Source organism: Conger conger, chromosome 4 (assembly GCF_963514075.1).
Source record: "Conger conger chromosome 4, fConCon1.1, whole genome shotgun sequence".
NCBI lineage: Eukaryota > Metazoa > Chordata > Actinopteri > Anguilliformes > Congridae > Conger > Conger conger.
Genome location: NC_083763.1, coordinates 1,715,550 through 1,732,877, shown reverse-complemented (window position 1 = coordinate 1,732,877; position 17,328 = coordinate 1,715,550). Strand labels below are relative to the sequence as shown.

At 49.7% G+C, this 17,328-nt stretch overlaps 1 protein-coding gene across 5 annotated transcripts in view; it reads left to right on the top strand.

Moving 5' to 3' along the window:
* Positions 1–5,871: 5,871 nt before the first annotated feature.
* The window catches only part of LOC133126325 (neuroligin-1-like), a 207,027-nt gene continuing 195,570 nt past the window's right edge, over positions 5,872–17,328 (top strand). For 3 of the 5 annotated variants that reach the window (XM_061238441.1, XM_061238440.1, XM_061238444.1), the window contains exon 1: positions 5,872–5,992. In XM_061238441.1, coding sequence (XP_061094425.1) covers positions 5,887–5,992 — 106 coding nt within the window. In that variant the 5' untranslated portion in view covers positions 5,872–5,886. Of the gene's footprint in view, positions 5,997–12,729; positions 12,759–17,328 lie in introns of all 5 variants that reach the window. The other 2 variants (XM_061238442.1, XM_061238443.1) reach the window with 2 other exon arrangements.

The following is a 17,328-nucleotide window of genomic DNA, read 5'->3' as shown; positions in this document are numbered from 1 at the left end:
CATTTGTTCTTCCGAATGTGCCTTTATGTAATCAGCGAACGCCTGGGTCCCTGTTGTGGGCGAGAGAAAGAGCTGAACCTGATTAACACAGCTCTGCGTCTGCAGCTGTATGTGTCTGCGCAGATCTCCCTCTGCGACTGCGTGTGTCTGCGCAGATCTCCCTCTGCGACTGCGTGTGTCTGCGCAGATCTCCCTCTGCGACTGCGTGTGTCTGCGCAGATCTCCCTCTGAGACTGCGTGTGTCTGCGCAGATCTCCCTCTGCGACTGCGTGTGTCTGCGCAGATCTCCCTCTGGGACTGCGTGTGTCTGCGCAGATCTCCCTCTGCGACTGCGTGTGTCTGCGCAGATCTCCCTCTGGGACTGCCTGTGTCTGCGCAGATCTCCCTCTGCGACTGCGTGTGTCTGTGCGTGTGTCTGGCTGTCTGACTGTGTGTCTGACTGACTGCGTGTCTGTCTGTGTGTCTGACTGACTGTCTGTCTGCATGTCTGTCTGACTGCGTGTCTGACTGTGTGTCAGTCTGTCTGTCTGCGTGTCTGTCTCCGTGTCTCCCTGTTTGTCTGTCTGACTGCGTGTCTATTTCCTGTCTGGCTGCCTGTCTGACTGACTGTCTGACTGCATGTCGGTCTGCCTGTCTGCGTGTCTGACTGTCTGACCGTGTGTCTGTCTGCGTGTCTGACTGCATGTCTGTCTGCCTGACCGTGTCTGTCTGCGTGTCTGACTGTCTGACCGTCTGCCTGTCTGCGTGTCTGCCTGTCTGACCGTCTGCCTGTCTGCGTGTCTGACTGCATGTCTGTCTGCGTGTCTGACTGTCTGACCGTGTGTCTGTCTGCGTGTCTGACTGCGTGTCGGTCCGCCTGTCTGACTGTCTGACCGTGTGTCTGTCTGCGTGTCGGTCTGCCTGTCTGCGTGTCGGTCTGCCTGTCTGCGTGTCTGACTGACTGTCTGACCGTGTGTCTGTCTGCGTGTCTGACTGTCTGACCGTGTGTCTGTCTGTGTGTCTGACTGTCTGACCATGTGTCTGTCTGCCTGTCTGACTGCGTGTCTGTCTGCGTGTCTGACTGTCTGACCGTGTGCCTGTCTGCGTGTCTGCCTGTCTGACCGTCTGCCTGTCTGCGTGTCTGACTGCATGTCTGTCTGCGTGTCTGACTGTCTGACCGTGTGTCTGTCTGCGTGTCTGTCTGCGTGTCGGTCTGCGTGTCTGCGTGTCTGTCTGCGTGTGTGATGCAGCAGTGGAGCGGGGCTGCAGATAAAGACTCAAACTGGAGTCTCAGAGCGTCTCGCCCTCAGGCGCTCCCTGAATGGACACACTGTGCTTTTCACAGCAGAGTCTGCCCAGTTCAACTTCTGACCCCTTTGATCATAATTGTTCTATACAATCTCAATCTGCAGGGGCAGACACTTTTTCTAAATTCCTTAAACTGGTAGAAAGATAAAAAGAGTATTTGGAGGTCCAGACCTGATTTGGCCTTAATCTGGAGAACTTCATCCCAGCTTCTGCTGCTTTTTCATTGGTTTGCTTTTGAGGATCCCGTATACTACTGAGGGCCTCATTAGCTCAGGAGGTAAGAGTGGTCATCTCAGGTTGGGAGGGTTGCCGGTTCGATCCCCCTACCCTGGGGGTGTTGAAGTGTCCCTGAGCGAGACACCTAACCCTCAGCTGCTCCAAATGAGCTGGTTGGTGCCTTGCATGGCAGCCAATAACCACTGTGTGTGCGTCAGTGTGTGATACTTCTCTACCTTTATAATCCTCTGTCAGAGGTGAGAAGTGTGGAGGCTCCTAGACTAAGAACACTTTTCCAGGCAAGGCAGAATCACTTTTTTATTTTATTTATTTTTTATCATTTGATTTATCTTGTTTACTCCCATACCAGTGGAAAGATCAGCCACCGTGTCAACATGTTGTTATTAGCTGTTTTGGCGTAGCGGGTTGTTGCTAATTCCACTCTCGCTGTGATTATTTACCGTAGGTTCTGCTGGGCGAGTTTGTTCCCTGTGGGGGTCCTGGCCCCGGCGGTCTCTGTGGGGTTGGGGGGGTCCTGGCCCCGGCGGTCTCTGTGGGGGTGGGGGGGTCCTGGCCCCGGCGGTCCGGGCGGGTGTGTGATCGCTGAGGGGATTAGCGCCCTCGATCACAGGCTCCCTGCACCCGGCGCATTGATCTCACGCCGCGCCCCGAACGCGTGACATCACTGCCCACTGCGTGCGTCGCTCTGCCCTGCAGAACCACAGAAGAAGAAGCAGGGCTCCAGTTCTGCGCCCGGGGGAGCCCTGCTGTGTGTGTCTCTCTGCCCTGCAGAACCACAGAAGAAGAAGCAGGGCTCCAGTTCTGTGCCCGGGGGAGCCCTGCTGTGTGTGTCTCTCTGCCCTGCAGAACCACAGAAGAAGAAGCAGGGCTCCAGTTCTGCGCCTGGGGGAGCCCTGCTGTGTGCGTCTCTCTGCCCTGCAGAACCACAGAAGAAGAAGCAGGGCTCCAGTTCTGCGCGTGGGGAGCTGGACGTACGCACTGGGCTCATTTCCTCGGGGTGACGGAGCTGTGTTACATGCGTGCCATTTGTCTTCCTCTTGTACAGAATCTCTGGGTAGTTTTATGGCCTCATTAACAATACAGCGCCCAATCAATGCGGGAGATTTCTCACTTTGTTCCTGTTTATCAGTTTGCCTAATTATTCCCGGGTCTGAATGCAGATCGTTTGGACGCCCTTGTCAATAGCGCAGATTTGTTTAAAATTATGGCGTATAATGCGACCGCTGGAAGGGAGCGTACTGCCAAAATCGCCGTGCTGATTGCCGGAGAGAGTGACCTGATATATCTGCGCCGTGAAGCAAATGTGTTTCAGATCTGAGAGGCCGTATATCACAGAGGAACGAGGAGCGCCTCGCTCCCCCCTAATCCAGTTAAGGAGCTGCGCTCCTTATTAATACGCCACTAATAATGGAAGTTGCGGTTCGGCAGTGTGGAGACTGAGCGCTCCGTGTGGCGTACGGGGAGTTTTTCTGCCGTCCGGTTCGCAGGTAACGCAGGGACTTTGGGCTCATTTGTCGCTGATGAACTGTGTGTGATTGCCAGGAAGAAAAACCCCATTTCTTCATCAGGGTCTGAACCCTGAGTGCAGATTGAGTTGGTGCGCAGTAACCTTTAACCTTTAACCTTTAACCTTGCACAGTTAAATATGGATCACTCTCTGTGTTTCTATTTCGTCGCCATTGCTGGCCAACAGGGTTCCAACATTTACTGTTAAACACGGGATGAGAACTGGCGCCTAATTCAGCCACACTCCACAAACGATAGCCATTTGACTGTATGCTGCAGGAACAGGGTTGGGCAGCCCTGCTCTAGCTGTTGAAGGAGGTGTGCTTTATTAGGGTTGGAGTGAAAACCTACCGGATGGTAGATCTCGAGGAGCAGGGTTGGGCAGCTCTGGCTGTTGAATGACATTCATCCCCACTCCAATTCTTAATTTATTCACTTACTTTAAATTGTGGTGCTTCAGGGAAATGGCAGCTTGTGAACTAGACCCTCTGCCCTTGCGTGGAGACGGCGTGTTCCTCAGCGCTTGCGTGTCTGAGGCCCGGAAACAAGGCCGCAGGGCATGTGTGCGCTCTGAAAGGGAGCTTTGTGTCGGCCGCAGTCCGGGGCACAGCCAGCGGAAGTACAGTAACACCGGCACAACTGTCCCCTTGTGGAGCAACAGAGCCCTCAGTGTAGCGTGGGGGGGGGGCAGGGGCCCTCAGTGTGGGGGGGGGGGCAGGGGCCCTCAGTGTGGGGGGGGGGGGGGCAGGGGCCCTCAGTGTGGGGGGGGGGGCATCCCCCCAGCGGTCTGCGATCCTCACGACCCGCTGTCTGTGGAAGGTTCCGGACACAGCCCTGCGCTGGCTGACCCAGGTGTCCGTCGTTGTGGCGATGATCCTTGATCACCGTTGCCATGGCTTCGATTAGCCCTACTCATCTGCAGACAGGCGTAGGTTTTGCCTGACCACACCCTCCCGCCCTCCTGTTCACCGCCTGGGTGTGAGTCTTCTCTGGCTGACATGTCTCAGGAAATCTACACGTGGTCTCACCCTCTCCCCCTGTTGTGTGTGGGGTGTTTGTAAAGGGCGGTGGGGTGTGTGAGGTTGTGTTTCGCAGTGGGTGTGTGTTGGGTGGGAGGGTGTAGGGGCGGTGGGTAGAGTTGTATGCAAGTTAAATGTTCATTAAAGGACGTCAAATGTGTCTCTCTCTTTCCCTCTCTCCCTTGTGAAATGCTATCTCTCTTAATCCTCCGGACTCTCTGTGGGGGAGAGAGGGAGAAAAAGAGAGGGAGAGGGAGAGAGAGCGCGAGAGAGAGAGAGAGAAAGGCCTGTTTAACTAGCGCTTAAGCAGTCCCGTGCTCTTGCCGATGATGATTGATGTGGCGTCTGCTTCTCAAGGCTGTTTCCTGAGCGTCAGAGCGTCTCTCTGTCTCTCTCTCTCTCTCTCTCTCTCTCTCTCTCTCTCCTGCTGTGTGCTGATGTCTCTCTCTCTCCTGCTGTGTGCTGATGTCTCTCTCTCTCTCTCTCTCCTGCTGTGTGCTGATGTCTCTCTCTCTCCCTCTCTCTCTCTCTCTCCTGCTGTGTGCTGATGTCTCTCTCTCTTTCTCTCTCTCTCTCTCTCTCCTGCTGTGTGCTGATGTCTCTCTCTCTCTTTCTCTCTCTCTCTCTCTCTCTCCTGCTGTGTGCTGATGTCTCTCTCTCTCCTCTCTCTCTCTCTCCTGCTGTGTGCTGATATCTCTCTCTCTCTCTCTCTCTCCTGCTGTGTGCTGATGTCTCTCTCTCTCTCTCTCTCCTGCTGTGTGCTGATGTCTCTCTCTCTCTCCTCTCTCTCTCTCCTGCTGTGTGCTGATGTATCTCTCTCTCCCTCTCTCTCTCTCTCTCCTGCTGTGTGCTGATGTCTCTCTCTCTCTCTCCTGCTGTGTGCTGATGTCTCTCTCTCTCTCTCTCCTGCTGTGTGCTGATGTCTCTCTCTCTCCTCTCTCTCCTGCTGTGTGCTGATGTCTCTCTCTCTCCTCTCTCTCTCTCCTGCTGTGTGCTGATGTCTCTCTCTCTCCCCTGCAGGATTTAGACCCAGTGGCTCCCCCAGGGCCGGTGATTTCCCCAGCGGGACCCTTGCTGCGCTGTGATTGGCCGAGCCCCTGGAGGCGGGGTTGGTGGGAGGGATGGGCGGCGGCAGAGGAGGCGGAGCTGTCGATGGCGAGTCATCGCGGCGGCCTGACCAATCGCGGCCAGCGAAGGCGACGACGACGATGATGATGAAGATGATGATGATGATGATGTCGCCCGCGCGGGTGTGAAGAGCAGACCGAGGGGAAGTGCCCGCCATGCGAAGGTGCCTCTGAGAGGTTCCACGCCTTGCGGAGTTTGGCTTTGATCCCTGGCTGCTGATTGGCCGGTCCCTCGCCCCGTGTGTGGATATAAGCGGGGGTGCCTGAGGGGTGTTTTTGCGCGTGGGGCAGCTCTGTCGACAGGAGGCAGCGCGGGAGCGCTTCCGGGAGCCGTGCGCGCGCGTTCGGAGGGAGGAGGCGGGAACATGAGGAGTAGGCCCCGCCCTGGGGGCGTGGCTATGGCCTTCTCCCTGTGGATAGTGGGCGTGGTCCTGCAGCAGGCCCCGCCCCCGGGCCCCGATAGGCTGGACGAGTCGGACCCCGTGGTCTCCACGGTGTACGGGAAGCTGCGCGGCGTGAAGAAGGAGCTGAACAACGAGATCCTGGGCCCCGTGGTGCAGTTCCTGGGCGTGCCCTACGCGGCCCCCCCCACGGGAGAGCGCCGCTTCCAGCCCCCCGAGCCGCCCGTGTCCTGGCCCGGCGTCCGCAACGCCACGCAGGTGGGCCCCGTGTGCCCGCAGACCATCGTGGAGGGCCGGCTGCCCGACGTCATGCTGCCCGTCTGGTTCACCAACAGCCTGGAGACGGTCACGTCCTACGTGCTGGACCAGAGCGAGGACTGCCTGTTCCTCAACATCTACGTCCCCACGGAGGACGGTGAGTGCCCCGGCCGCTGGAGGACCGACCCCGCCGCGCGGGGGTCCGTTACGCTGGTCTGGGGGTTCTGTGGTCACAGACGGACTAAAGGGTTAAAGACAGCATGGACTCTGCCCTCTGCATGCCCTTTGACCTCTGTGTGCATGCTGCCAAGCTTCTACGTGCTTCTCTGTGTGTGAGAGAGTGTGTGTGTGTGTGTGTGTGTGTGTGAGTGGGAGAATGTGTGTGTGTGTGTGTGAGTGTGTGTGTGTGTGAGTGAGAGAATGTGTGAGAGTGTGAGTGAGTGTGTGAGTGTGTGAGTGTGTGAGTGTGTGAGTGAGTGTGTGAGTGTGTCTGTGTGTGTGTGTGTGTGTGTGTGTGGTGTACATATGAGTGAGTGAGTGAGTGAGTGAGTGTGTCTGAATGTGTGTGTGTGTGTGTGTGTGTGTGTGTGTGTTCATGTGCATTGTCCTGCCCACCACAGCACGTCCATCCTGGTGAAACAGTCCTGACCCCATCAGCCATCCTCCTCCATGTTGTGTTCCGGCACACCGCCTTACGCTGTTAAAGGGTTAAAGTTCTGCTGTTTGAGTGACTGACTGAGGCAGGAAGGACACGCAGTAACCCGAACACCGCCCCCTCAGTCAGCCCGCGGTATTGCATGCTCCTGTGTGTGTCAGGTGGGGCTCCATGTTATTTTTTAGTCTCTATTCATTTTGCAGTAAAAAGAATGTCCAAGGAATGTGCCAGAAAACCGGGCAAGAGAGTATGTAGAAAAGGAGGTATGTATCCACCCCGCCCAAACTGAGCCTCTGAGGAGCGTGAGCGCCCCCTGCTGCCGGGAACGGCTCTGCCACGCGCACTCTGGGAGGTCAAAGGTCAGAGAACTTCCTGTACTCGCTGTGGAGCCGTGCTATTGGAGGAGAGGAGAGGAGAGGAGAGGAGGGGGAGGGGTGATGAGAGAGAGAGAGAGAGCTGGACTAGAATCAGTTGAAAAAGGGATGGTATCTCTGTTCTGTTGGCTTGCACTGACTGTGTCCATCACCCCCCCCCCCCCCCCACGGACACTGCTGTCCACCAAGAGGCCTTTGATTCAGCTGCTTCAGCCATTTTGGGTCACACAGATTCTACACACACACACACACACACACACACCAGATACTCCATCCATCCTCTCAGCAGTGAGAGTTCTGATTCCCTCTAGCTGAAGGTGTACAAATTACAATTTAGTGCTCCTTCAGGAGGAAAGTCCTCTAAGGGGATGTGACCAAATACAATACCACCCCGCCTGATACCTCCGGCAGGGACCTCCTGTCGTCCAGAAGCAGAGAAGAAGACAGAGTTCAGTACCTGGTGCGGCTAATGAATCTGTGTCAACTTCGCGGTGGGACCGATGTGTTCTGTCACGGCACCGAGCTTTTCCGCCGCGCGATGCAGCAAGTGCAGGCCGGTGAGATCGCAGACGGACGCATCGTCTGCTTCCTGAGCTGTCTGCGGGCCCCAGGGCATCATGGGAAGAGGAAGAGACGGGTGTGGGCGTCTGATGATGTGTAGCCGTTAGCATTATGAACGCCCCTGCCGCAGATCTGATTGGACAAAGATGCCCGTCTGAACAATGTACCTGAGAAACTATCTGACCAGACCTTTTCTTTACAGCGAGCTTTTAACGCTTATGTAACCCTGTGTCTATTTTAAACCTGTGGATTTCAGAGGAAAGGAGAAAAGAGTACTCCGGGTTTCCGCCCGTTCATGAGATATTCATATTTATCCGTTTGAAGCGGAATGAAAGGGTGGGGAATGTTTTCCCCGGAACAGCGGGAATCTGCTGCATGTTTGAGGACATCTCTGATCAACAATTTCTCTCAGACGTATTTGTGCCCACGTGTTGGTGTTTTTTTATAGGTTGTCTGGGTCCTGTGATGTCTGGCGAAGGTTCAGCCATATTGAGTGTGTGAGCAGAACCGACTGTACCATACTCTACACAGTCTGTAGTGTAATCACGTGTGTGTGTGTGTGTGTGTGTGTGTGTGAGAGTCCGAGGGTGAGTGTGAGTCTGAGTCTGTGTGTGTGTGTGTGTGTGTCTTTGTGAGTGTGAGCATGTGTGTGTGAGTCTGAGTGTGTGTGTGAGTCTGAGAGTGAGTGTGAGTCTGTGTGAGTCTTTGTGTGTGTGAGTGTGTGTGAGTCTGAGTGTGTGTGTGTGTGTGAGTCTGAGAGTGAGTGTAAGTCTGTGTGAGTCTTTGTGTGTGTGAGTGTGTGTGTGTGTGTGTGTGCCATGGCACCAGTACAGATCTGTGTATTTATTCAGTGCTCTCTCAGGATATTTGCTTGCAGTGCATAATGGTTAATACTGTTCCCTCTAGTCTATCTATTCTGCTCTGAACATTTTTACATTTTTTGCTCGTGTTTCAAAACCATTTCCCCTCCCAAGAACACAGTAATGTCCTTGATATTCTCAGGTGTTTTCTCGTGATTCACAAGAAAATCCAACCACACAATACCCAGAATTTTACAGATCTGATACACTATTTACAAACTCTGTGGTTGTAGTACCTTCTTTTTTTAGCGTTTTTATCCTTCCAAAAACGAGATGTACTGAAATATATTTAAATAAAATGTTATCAAGTTCAGAATATTGCAACCTCTCCTATTATATTGTAGTTTGCAATGTGTTTAAATATGTCACAGCGATGCTTGTGCATTGATTACACACCTAATTAATTCTCAGATTTGACATTATCCGGGCGTGAGTCAGAAACACAGAGCTGAGAGTCTGTGAGGGAATGCCTCATATCCTCCGTGGGAGAACGTTATTTAAAGCGCTGACTGAAAGTATTTGTTATTTAGAGGCGTGATTAAATTAAATTAAATTTGTGTAATTAATTTAATCCTACAAGCTGCAGAGCCCCCCCCCCCCCCCCCCCCCGTAACCGTTGCCTGCGCCTCTGAAAGGGTTTCATCGGTAATGCGGGGCTGGAGCGGGGACGTTAGACGGAGGAAGCTCTGTGGTATTTCAGCCTGCTCCTCCATCAATCTCACATTTTACTGGACTTACGAAATAATTGAAAATGGATTTTCCCCCATGAAAATCCCACATTAACACATCATTTACAACCGTTCTGTGCATTTCGCCAATTTAATATTTGATCTTTTCTTGGTGAAATAAGTGTAATGAAATTCACAACACTCCCCTTCCACTGTTTGGGGCCTAATTGGCTTATTGCTGATTTCCACTTTTTGGAAGAGTTATGAAATCATAACAAATGCAAATAACTGAATGCAGTGTCATTTCATTTTGAGAGTAAAAACTGGTTTTAAGAGTTTTGATATTCAGTGTTATTATTATTATTATTATTATTATTATTGTTGTTGTTTTAAATTAAGAATTAGCTAGCCAGCATACATTACATTTGTTATTTAGCTGATGCTTTTTATCCAAAATGACTTAGTTAATTAGACTAATCAGGGGACAATCCCCACTGGAGCAATGACCCAACAGCTGTGCAGATCTTATTGTGGCTGCACCGGGGCTTGAACCACCAACCTTCTGGGTCCCTGTCAAGCACGTTGGCCACTATGGCTGTAGCACGTTAGCCACTATGGCTATAGCACGTTAGACACTATGGCTATAGCACGTTAGACACTATGGCTATAGCACGTTAGACACTATGGCTATAGCACGTTAGGCACTATGGCTATAGCACGTTAGCCACTATGGCTATAGCACGTTAGACACTATGGCTATAGCACGTTAGCCACTATGGCTATAGCACGTTAGGCACTATGGCTATAGCACGTTAGCCACTATGGCTATAGCACGTTAGACACTATGGCTACAGCAGGTTAGCCACTATGGCTATAGCACGTTAGCCACTATGGCTATAGCACGTTAGCCACTATGGCTATAGCACGTTAGACACTATGGCTATAGCATGTTAGGCACTATGGCTATAGCACGTTAGCCACTATGGCTATAGCACGTTAGCCACTAGGCTTTTGGCTGGGGAGGAGTTATTTGCCCCACAGTACCAGGGCTGAGGTGAGCTATAAAAACAGGGTTTGGGTCGATGGTTCAGAGGATGGTTCTGTGTGTATGGGTTCTATAGATGTAAAGACAGGGTTTGGGTCGGTGGTTCAGAGGATGGTTCTGTGTGTATGGGTTCTATAGATGTAAAAACAGGGTTTGGGTCGATGGTTCAGAGGATGGTTCTGTGTGTGGGTTCTATAGATGTAAAGACAGGGTCTGGGTTGATGGTTCAGAGGATGGTTCTGTGTGTATGGGTTCTATCGATGTAAAGACAGGGTTTGGGTCAATGGGTTGAGAACGCTGGTGTGTGTGTGTGTGTGTGTGTGTGTGTTTTTGTGTGTGAGTGTGTTTGTGTGAGTGAGTGAGTGAGAGTGAGTTTGTGTGTGTGTGTGTGTGTGTGTGTGTCTGTGTGTGTGTGTGTTTTTGTGTGTGAGTGTGTTTGTGTGTGTGTGTGAGTGAGTGTGTGAGTGAGTGTGTGAGTGTGTGAGTGTGTGAGTGAGTGAGTGAGTGTGTTTTTGTGTGAGTGTTTTTGTCCTATGGGGTATTTACATAGTTTCTCTTGTTGACATGCTATCTGTTCTCCTCTGAACTCAGATGAGAGTGATGCTGGTGGGTACTGTGGATATTACTGTAGCCTTTTTAAAGAGCAAACCTTTCTTCATCTTTTTTTCCTTTTTCTTCGGGGAGCCAAAATGGCGCACCTCCTATAAACCTGATTGAATTCTGCGGCCGGCGTTTCAAAATTCACCGTCTATGGAAAAATATATTAAACAGTGACTGATGGAATTAGGGCTTAGGGGACTGTGGAAAAGTTATCAGAACTTTATTTACGCGGGATTGAATTCTCCTCAGAGGACGTCTTGCTTCCTTAAAGGAGAATATTATATGAAGGTTTTTTCTGAAGGTTTTAGCTGCTGTGACTTCTGAGGAGTATCGCAGCTTCGCCCGTGTGTGCTGGAGTGAATATGGGTTTAGCGATGCGCCGGAACATTATTTTAATAATCCGCTGTGCCCACCCCCATCGCACGCCTCCCACACCTCCAGATAAACAAACCGACCGCTTGTAATTTACTGTGTTTATAGCATTAGGTCGGTGAATAAATCACGCCTGTGATCTGATTTAGAATCAGGAGTGCGCACGCGGGGTCCCGCTCCGTCTGCGCCTCTCTGAGTGGGCCGGCTGCGCTCCCCGTCAGACGGTTCAGCCGCGGAGCGACCCAAAACCCGGGAACATCAAGAACCCGATGAAATCAAATGCTTGAGCTGAGATTTTTAATTAGTTTCAAACTGAATGCAGCAAAGATTTTATAGCCTGGCACTGCCCACGGGAGTGTTGTTGTTGTACTGCAGGTGGAATACAGTGTTTATTGTGTGGCTGAAATGTATGTATTTGTACGTTAACGGCGAACGGTAAGTGGTGTGATCGTTTAATAGGCCATGTCGCCCATCAGAAGACCTCTGTCTCTGGGGTTTACATATGACACCAGGGAGTGTTGTTATGTTATTGTACCTGGGTTTGGAGCAGTAGGCATATCTTAATCTCGGCTTTATGAACATTTTTCATGCAATAAAATGGTCGCAGAGTCTTTGAAAACAACCTGTTTTGGATGTGTGGATAAACGCATGAAGCCTACTACAGGTCACGATGTTCCACACCAGTTCAGTCAGGAGGTGCAGAGATGTGCAGGGAGGTGCAAGGAGGTGCAGAGAGGTGCAGGGTTGGTTTAATTTTGTGCTTGAGAATCGAGCCTGCTTCTGGTCTGAAGTTTGACCCAACGTCTTTTTTAAAAGCGGTTTTAATTGAAGCGCTGAACATCATAAGCGACTCGACGTGGATCTGATAGACGCGCTGTGCTTCCCTTTAAAGAGCGGCTTCTGATTGAACGCACGCTGCGTTCTGTGGACCGGCGCTTTGTTCAGCTGCAGGAAGCTGCTTCAAAGAGAAGGCGCTTTACATGCGCCTCATAAATAATAAATAAAGTTGTGAACTTCATACTGCGATAACTGGGGGTCTATGAAGTAACCTGCTTGTGATTCGGAACAATACGTCAAAAGCAGACGCAGCAATTACCCGAGTCAACATCACACGGATGAGGACGCGCTGTATGTTTGCGCCTCTTCTACACGGAATATAAACGGCGCCGTGATGTCGTGCGTCTCTATAGGAGGCCCTGATGCAACGTGGCAGACGCGGCTCGGCTTCCTTTCATGTGCGTTTTTCTCAAACCATCTTAGTTCCAGTTTGTCTCATGCATAGTTAACGCGCGCCGTGTTGTTTGAGGAGCGTTTCACAATGGTGTCGCTGCTCTGCCTGGTTGGCGGGTTTGAAGAAAATCACCTCACATAACAGATTAGGGTATTTCACACAATGGCGTCAGAACATGTTCTTGGCGAATGGTCTTGATCCAAGCTTATTACTTTTCTCTCTTTTTTGCTTTTGTGTTTGCTTAAAGTGAAACAAAAGCTGTAGCTCTTTCACCAAACTCTGCTCAAACTGCTTCCTGTAACATAATGAGGAGAAAAGGCCATTCAGCCCAGCAATGCTCGCCTTTTCCTCCCACTAAAGTTTACCGAATACTTAGGTTGCCTAAAAGCTAAATAGTATCAAGCCTGGCCTTGAAAACCCCCAGTGTGTCTGCCTCCACTACATGTCCTTACAAGCTATTCCACACTATGACCACTCTCTGCGTGAAAAAATACTTTCTAATATCTGTGCGGAATTCAGCAGGAACAGGACTCTGGGCGAACAGGACTCTGGGTGATGTCGTGTTTGGAGGAGGAACAGGACTCTGGGTGATGTAGTGTTTGGAGGAGGAACAGGACTCTGGGTGAACAGGACTCTGGGTGATGTAGTGTTTGGAGGAGGAACAGGACTCTGGGTGAACAGGACTCTGGGTGATGTAGTGTTTGGAGGAGGAACAGGACTCTGGGTGATGTAGTGTTTGGAGGAGGAACAGGACTCTGGGTGATGTAGTGTTTGGAGGAGGAACAGGACTCTGGGTGATGTAGTGTTTGGAGGAGGAACAGGACTCTGGGTGATGTAGTGTTTGGAGGAGGAACAGGACTCTGGGTGATGTAGTGTTTGGAGGAGGAACAGGACTCTGGGTGATGTCGTGTTTGGAGGAGGAACAGGACTGGGTAATGTAGTGTTTGGAGGAGGAACAGGACTCTGGGTGATGTAGTGTTTGGAGGAGGAACAGGACTCTGGGTGATGTAGTGCTTGGAGGAGGAACAGGACTCTGGGTGATGTAGTGTTTGGAGGAGGAACAGGACTCTGGGTGATGCAGTGTTTGGAGGAGGAACAGGACTCTGGGTGATGTAGTGTTTGGAGGAGGAACAGGACTCTGGGTGATGTAGTGTTTGGAGGAGGAACAGGACTCTGGGTGATGTAGTGTTTGGAGGAGGAACAGGACTCTGGGTGATGTAGTGTTTGGAGGAGGAACAGGACTCTGGGTGATGTAGTGTTTGGAGGAGGAACAGGACTCTGGGTGATGTAGTGTTTGCACTGGCTGGGCCGGTGGCAGCCGTGATAAATCCCACAGTGCTGAGCCACTGCAGTGTGTTTAAAGACACAGACCGACTCCTCGCTCCATCGCAACCAAAACCACAGAAGAAGAGCTCTCCTTTGCAACCAAAACCACAGAAGAAGCGCTCTCCATCCCAACCAAAACCACAGAAGAAGAGCTCTCCTTTGCAACCAAAACCACAGAAGAAGCGCTCTCCATCTCAACCAAAACCACAGAAGAAGAGCTCTCCACCCGAAGCTCTTTTTCCTGAAATTAGTCAATTCTTCATAACCATACGAACACTTGTTACAGTATATATATTCCATAAAATTTACAAGGTTGTGTATTTTCACACCGAACTATTTTTCCATCCACCCCGCGTTTCTGCTGTAATTCAGCCGAGCCGGGAAGACTTTTTATCGCATGCAGCCTGCGTTCACCGCCGCGGATCCGATCAGCCGGCCTCCCGTTCCTCCCGTTCTCAGCCACGCCGGCGGGGAGCTGTGAGGCGCCGCTGCGGTTCTGCCACGCCGCCGGGCCGGGCCGGGTGACCGGTCTCGGGACGTCTGGGCGACATGCACACGCCGAGACCCAGACAAATGTTCACAATAATATCACTTCACGTCGCGTCACACGATCGCTTAGTCTCATTTCCCGCCACACAGAACCGGAGGCAGGGCGTTTGCTTTCGCCTGTCGGTCCCCATGAATCCCTCATTATTCTGAGCTGAGTGATTATGCCAATATTGTTGAATTTGCTCATCATTACTTGAGGATGGTTGATATTCTAAGCGCTTTTCTATTTGATTATGCGTTCTGAATTGCGTCAGTCTGCCTTAATCGATGCGCATTCTTCCCCTGATGTACTGCAGCCCGTATGTGTGTGGACATGTATGAATCACGTGTGTACGGTACAGCGGAATGTACAGAGTCCAGCACCGTGCAACATAGGCCCACTGCGGGTTTTCAGTCCTGTGGAATACAGGTCTTTGTTTTTAAAGGTGTTGTGGAATACAGGTCTTTGTTTTTAAAGGGTGTTGTGGAATACAGGTCTTTGTTTTTAAAGGTGTTGTGGAATACAGGTCTTTGTTTTTAAAGGTGTTGTGGAATACAGGTCTTTGTTTTTAAAGGTGTTGTGGAATACAGGTATTTGTTTTTAAAGGTGTTGTGGAATACAGGTCTTTGTTTTTAAAGGTGTTGTGGAATACAGGTCTTTGTTTTTAAAGGTGTTGTGGAATACAGGTCTTTGTTTTTAAAGGTGTTGTGGAATACAGGTCTTTGTTTTTAAAGGTGTTGTGGAATACAGGTCTTTGTTTTTAAAGGTGTTGTGGAGTACAGGTCTTTGTTTTTAAAGGTGTTGTGGAATACAGGTCTTTGTTTTTAAAGGTGTTGTGGAATACAGGTCTTTGTTTTTAAAGGTGTTGTGGAATACAGGTCTTTGTTTTTAAAGGTGTTGTGGAATACAGGTCTTTGTTTTTAACGGTGTTGTGGAATACAGGTCTTTGTTTTTAAAGGTGTTGTGGAATACAGGTCTTTGTTTTTAAAGGTGTTGTGGAATACAGGTCTTTGTTTTTAAAGGTGTTGTGGAATACAGGTCTTTGTTTTTAAAGGTGTTGTGGAATACAGGTCTTTGTTTTTTAAAGGTGTTGTGGAGTACAGGTCTTTGTTTTTAAAGGTGTTGTGGAATACAGGTCTTTGTTTTTTAAAGGTGTTGTGGAATACAGGTCTTTGTTTTTAAAGGTGTTGTGGAATACAGGTCTTTGTTTTTAACGGTGTTGTGGAATACAGGTCTTTGTTTTTAAAGGTGTTGTGGAATACAGGTCTTTGTTTTTAAAGGTGTTGTGGAATACAGGTCTTTGTTTTTAAAGGTGTTGTGGAATACAGGTCTTTGTTTTTAAAGGTGTTGTGGAATACAGGTCTTTGTTTTTAAAGGTGTTGTGGAATACAGGTCTTTGTTTTTAAAGGTGTTGTGGAATACAGGTCTTTGTTTTTAAAGGTGTTGTGGAATACAGGTCTTTGTTTTTAAAGGTGTTGTGGAATACAGGTCTTTGTTTTTAAAGGTGTTGTGGAATACAGGTCTTTGTTTTTAAAAGTTTTGTGGAATACAGGTCTTTGTTTTTAAAAATGTTGTGGAATACAGGTATTTATATTTAAAAGTGTTGTGGAATACAGGTATTTATATTTAAAAGTGTTGTGGAATACAGGTATTTATATTTAAGAGTGTTGTGGAATACAGGTATTTTGTGTTTAATAGTGTTGTGGAATACCGGTATTTTGTGTTTAAAGGCCTTGCACCTCGCTCTTAAGCTCTTAAGATGTTCATGATGTTTATGCGGTATATAGTGCTTTGCTATTCATGGATTTGATGCTTTTCACTTATTAATTTACAGTTTGCACTTGTAAAATTGCTTTTGATTAAAAATGTCTGATAAATTACTAAAATGTAAATGTAAACGCTTAAAATAGATGGTAGAAAAGGCTAAGTCAACGTAAAGAATCCCCCCCCCCCACACACACACACACACACACACGCACACACACAGCAATCCCAACATCGATGGGCTAAGCGTCATCATTTCCACTGACCTGAATATGTTTATGAATGATGCATGTCTCCCCAGCTCTGCGCTTATTTCTCACACTCCGGATTCAGCGGAATGCTGATGTCGTTCTGCGGAAAATGAGTACATTAACTTGTCGTCGGTGTGCCTCCAGGTTCTTAATCGACTAAAATTGATATTCATGTTTCCCTTCAAATGAACAACTCTATATTTATTCACATTGGCAAATCTATCTTGATTAGGAGTGAGCTGGTCTGTCGTGGACGGGGGCTGGGTCCCTCCCACACTCCTGACTCCATTTAACAAGTTGAAATTTCAATTAGAGCAGAAATCATTATATGGATCGCTCGCGAGAGGCTGTTTGGCGAGCTGACTCAGGACTCTACGCGCGGAGGCAAGCACGGGAATTACTTATGGAACGGCTGTTCCCTGTGCAGAACATGCAACGCACACACACACTGCACACACTGCGCACACACACACACACACTGCACACACTGCACACACACACACACACACACACACACACACACACACTGCACACACTGCACACACACACACACACACACACACACTGCACACACACTCACACACACACACACACACACCATACACGCATACACACACACACACACACACACACACACACACGCACAGACACACACGCACACACACACTGCACATACACTGCACAAAAACACTGCACACACAGTGCGTGCAGTGTGTGTGTGTATGGGTGTGTATGGTGTGTGTGTGTGTGTGTGTGTGTGTGTGTATGCGTGTATGGTGTGTGTGTGTGTGTGTGAGTGTGTGTGCAGTGTATGTGCAGTGTGTGTGTGTGTGTTTTGTCAACTCTACAAATTACATTCCCAAACTAAAGCTGGAACTGCAGTGACGAAATGACTATCGATATATTTTCTATATATTTTGTAAATGACTTTACCTTCTTCTTGGTGTCCAGATATTAAGCTGAGGGTCAAAATAATTAGTGCGTTCTGCGCTCTCTTAACGTTTGACACACTAATTGCACGTGCCACTCCAGGTGGAGTTCTCCGTTTAAATAGTCAATCGTCTGTTTTATTGATGTGTTTTTGGTGGCCGTACGATGTGACCCCGTCACGGTGGAGAAAATGGCCGGTTCGGCGTCTTCGGGGAATGTGTGTAATTCAGCCGCAGCGTTTGGCCTCTGAGTACCCTCTGACACGGTGGTGTGTTCCTCGCCCGTTCCGGTGGTGTGTTCCTCGCCCGTTCCGGTGGTGTGTTCCTC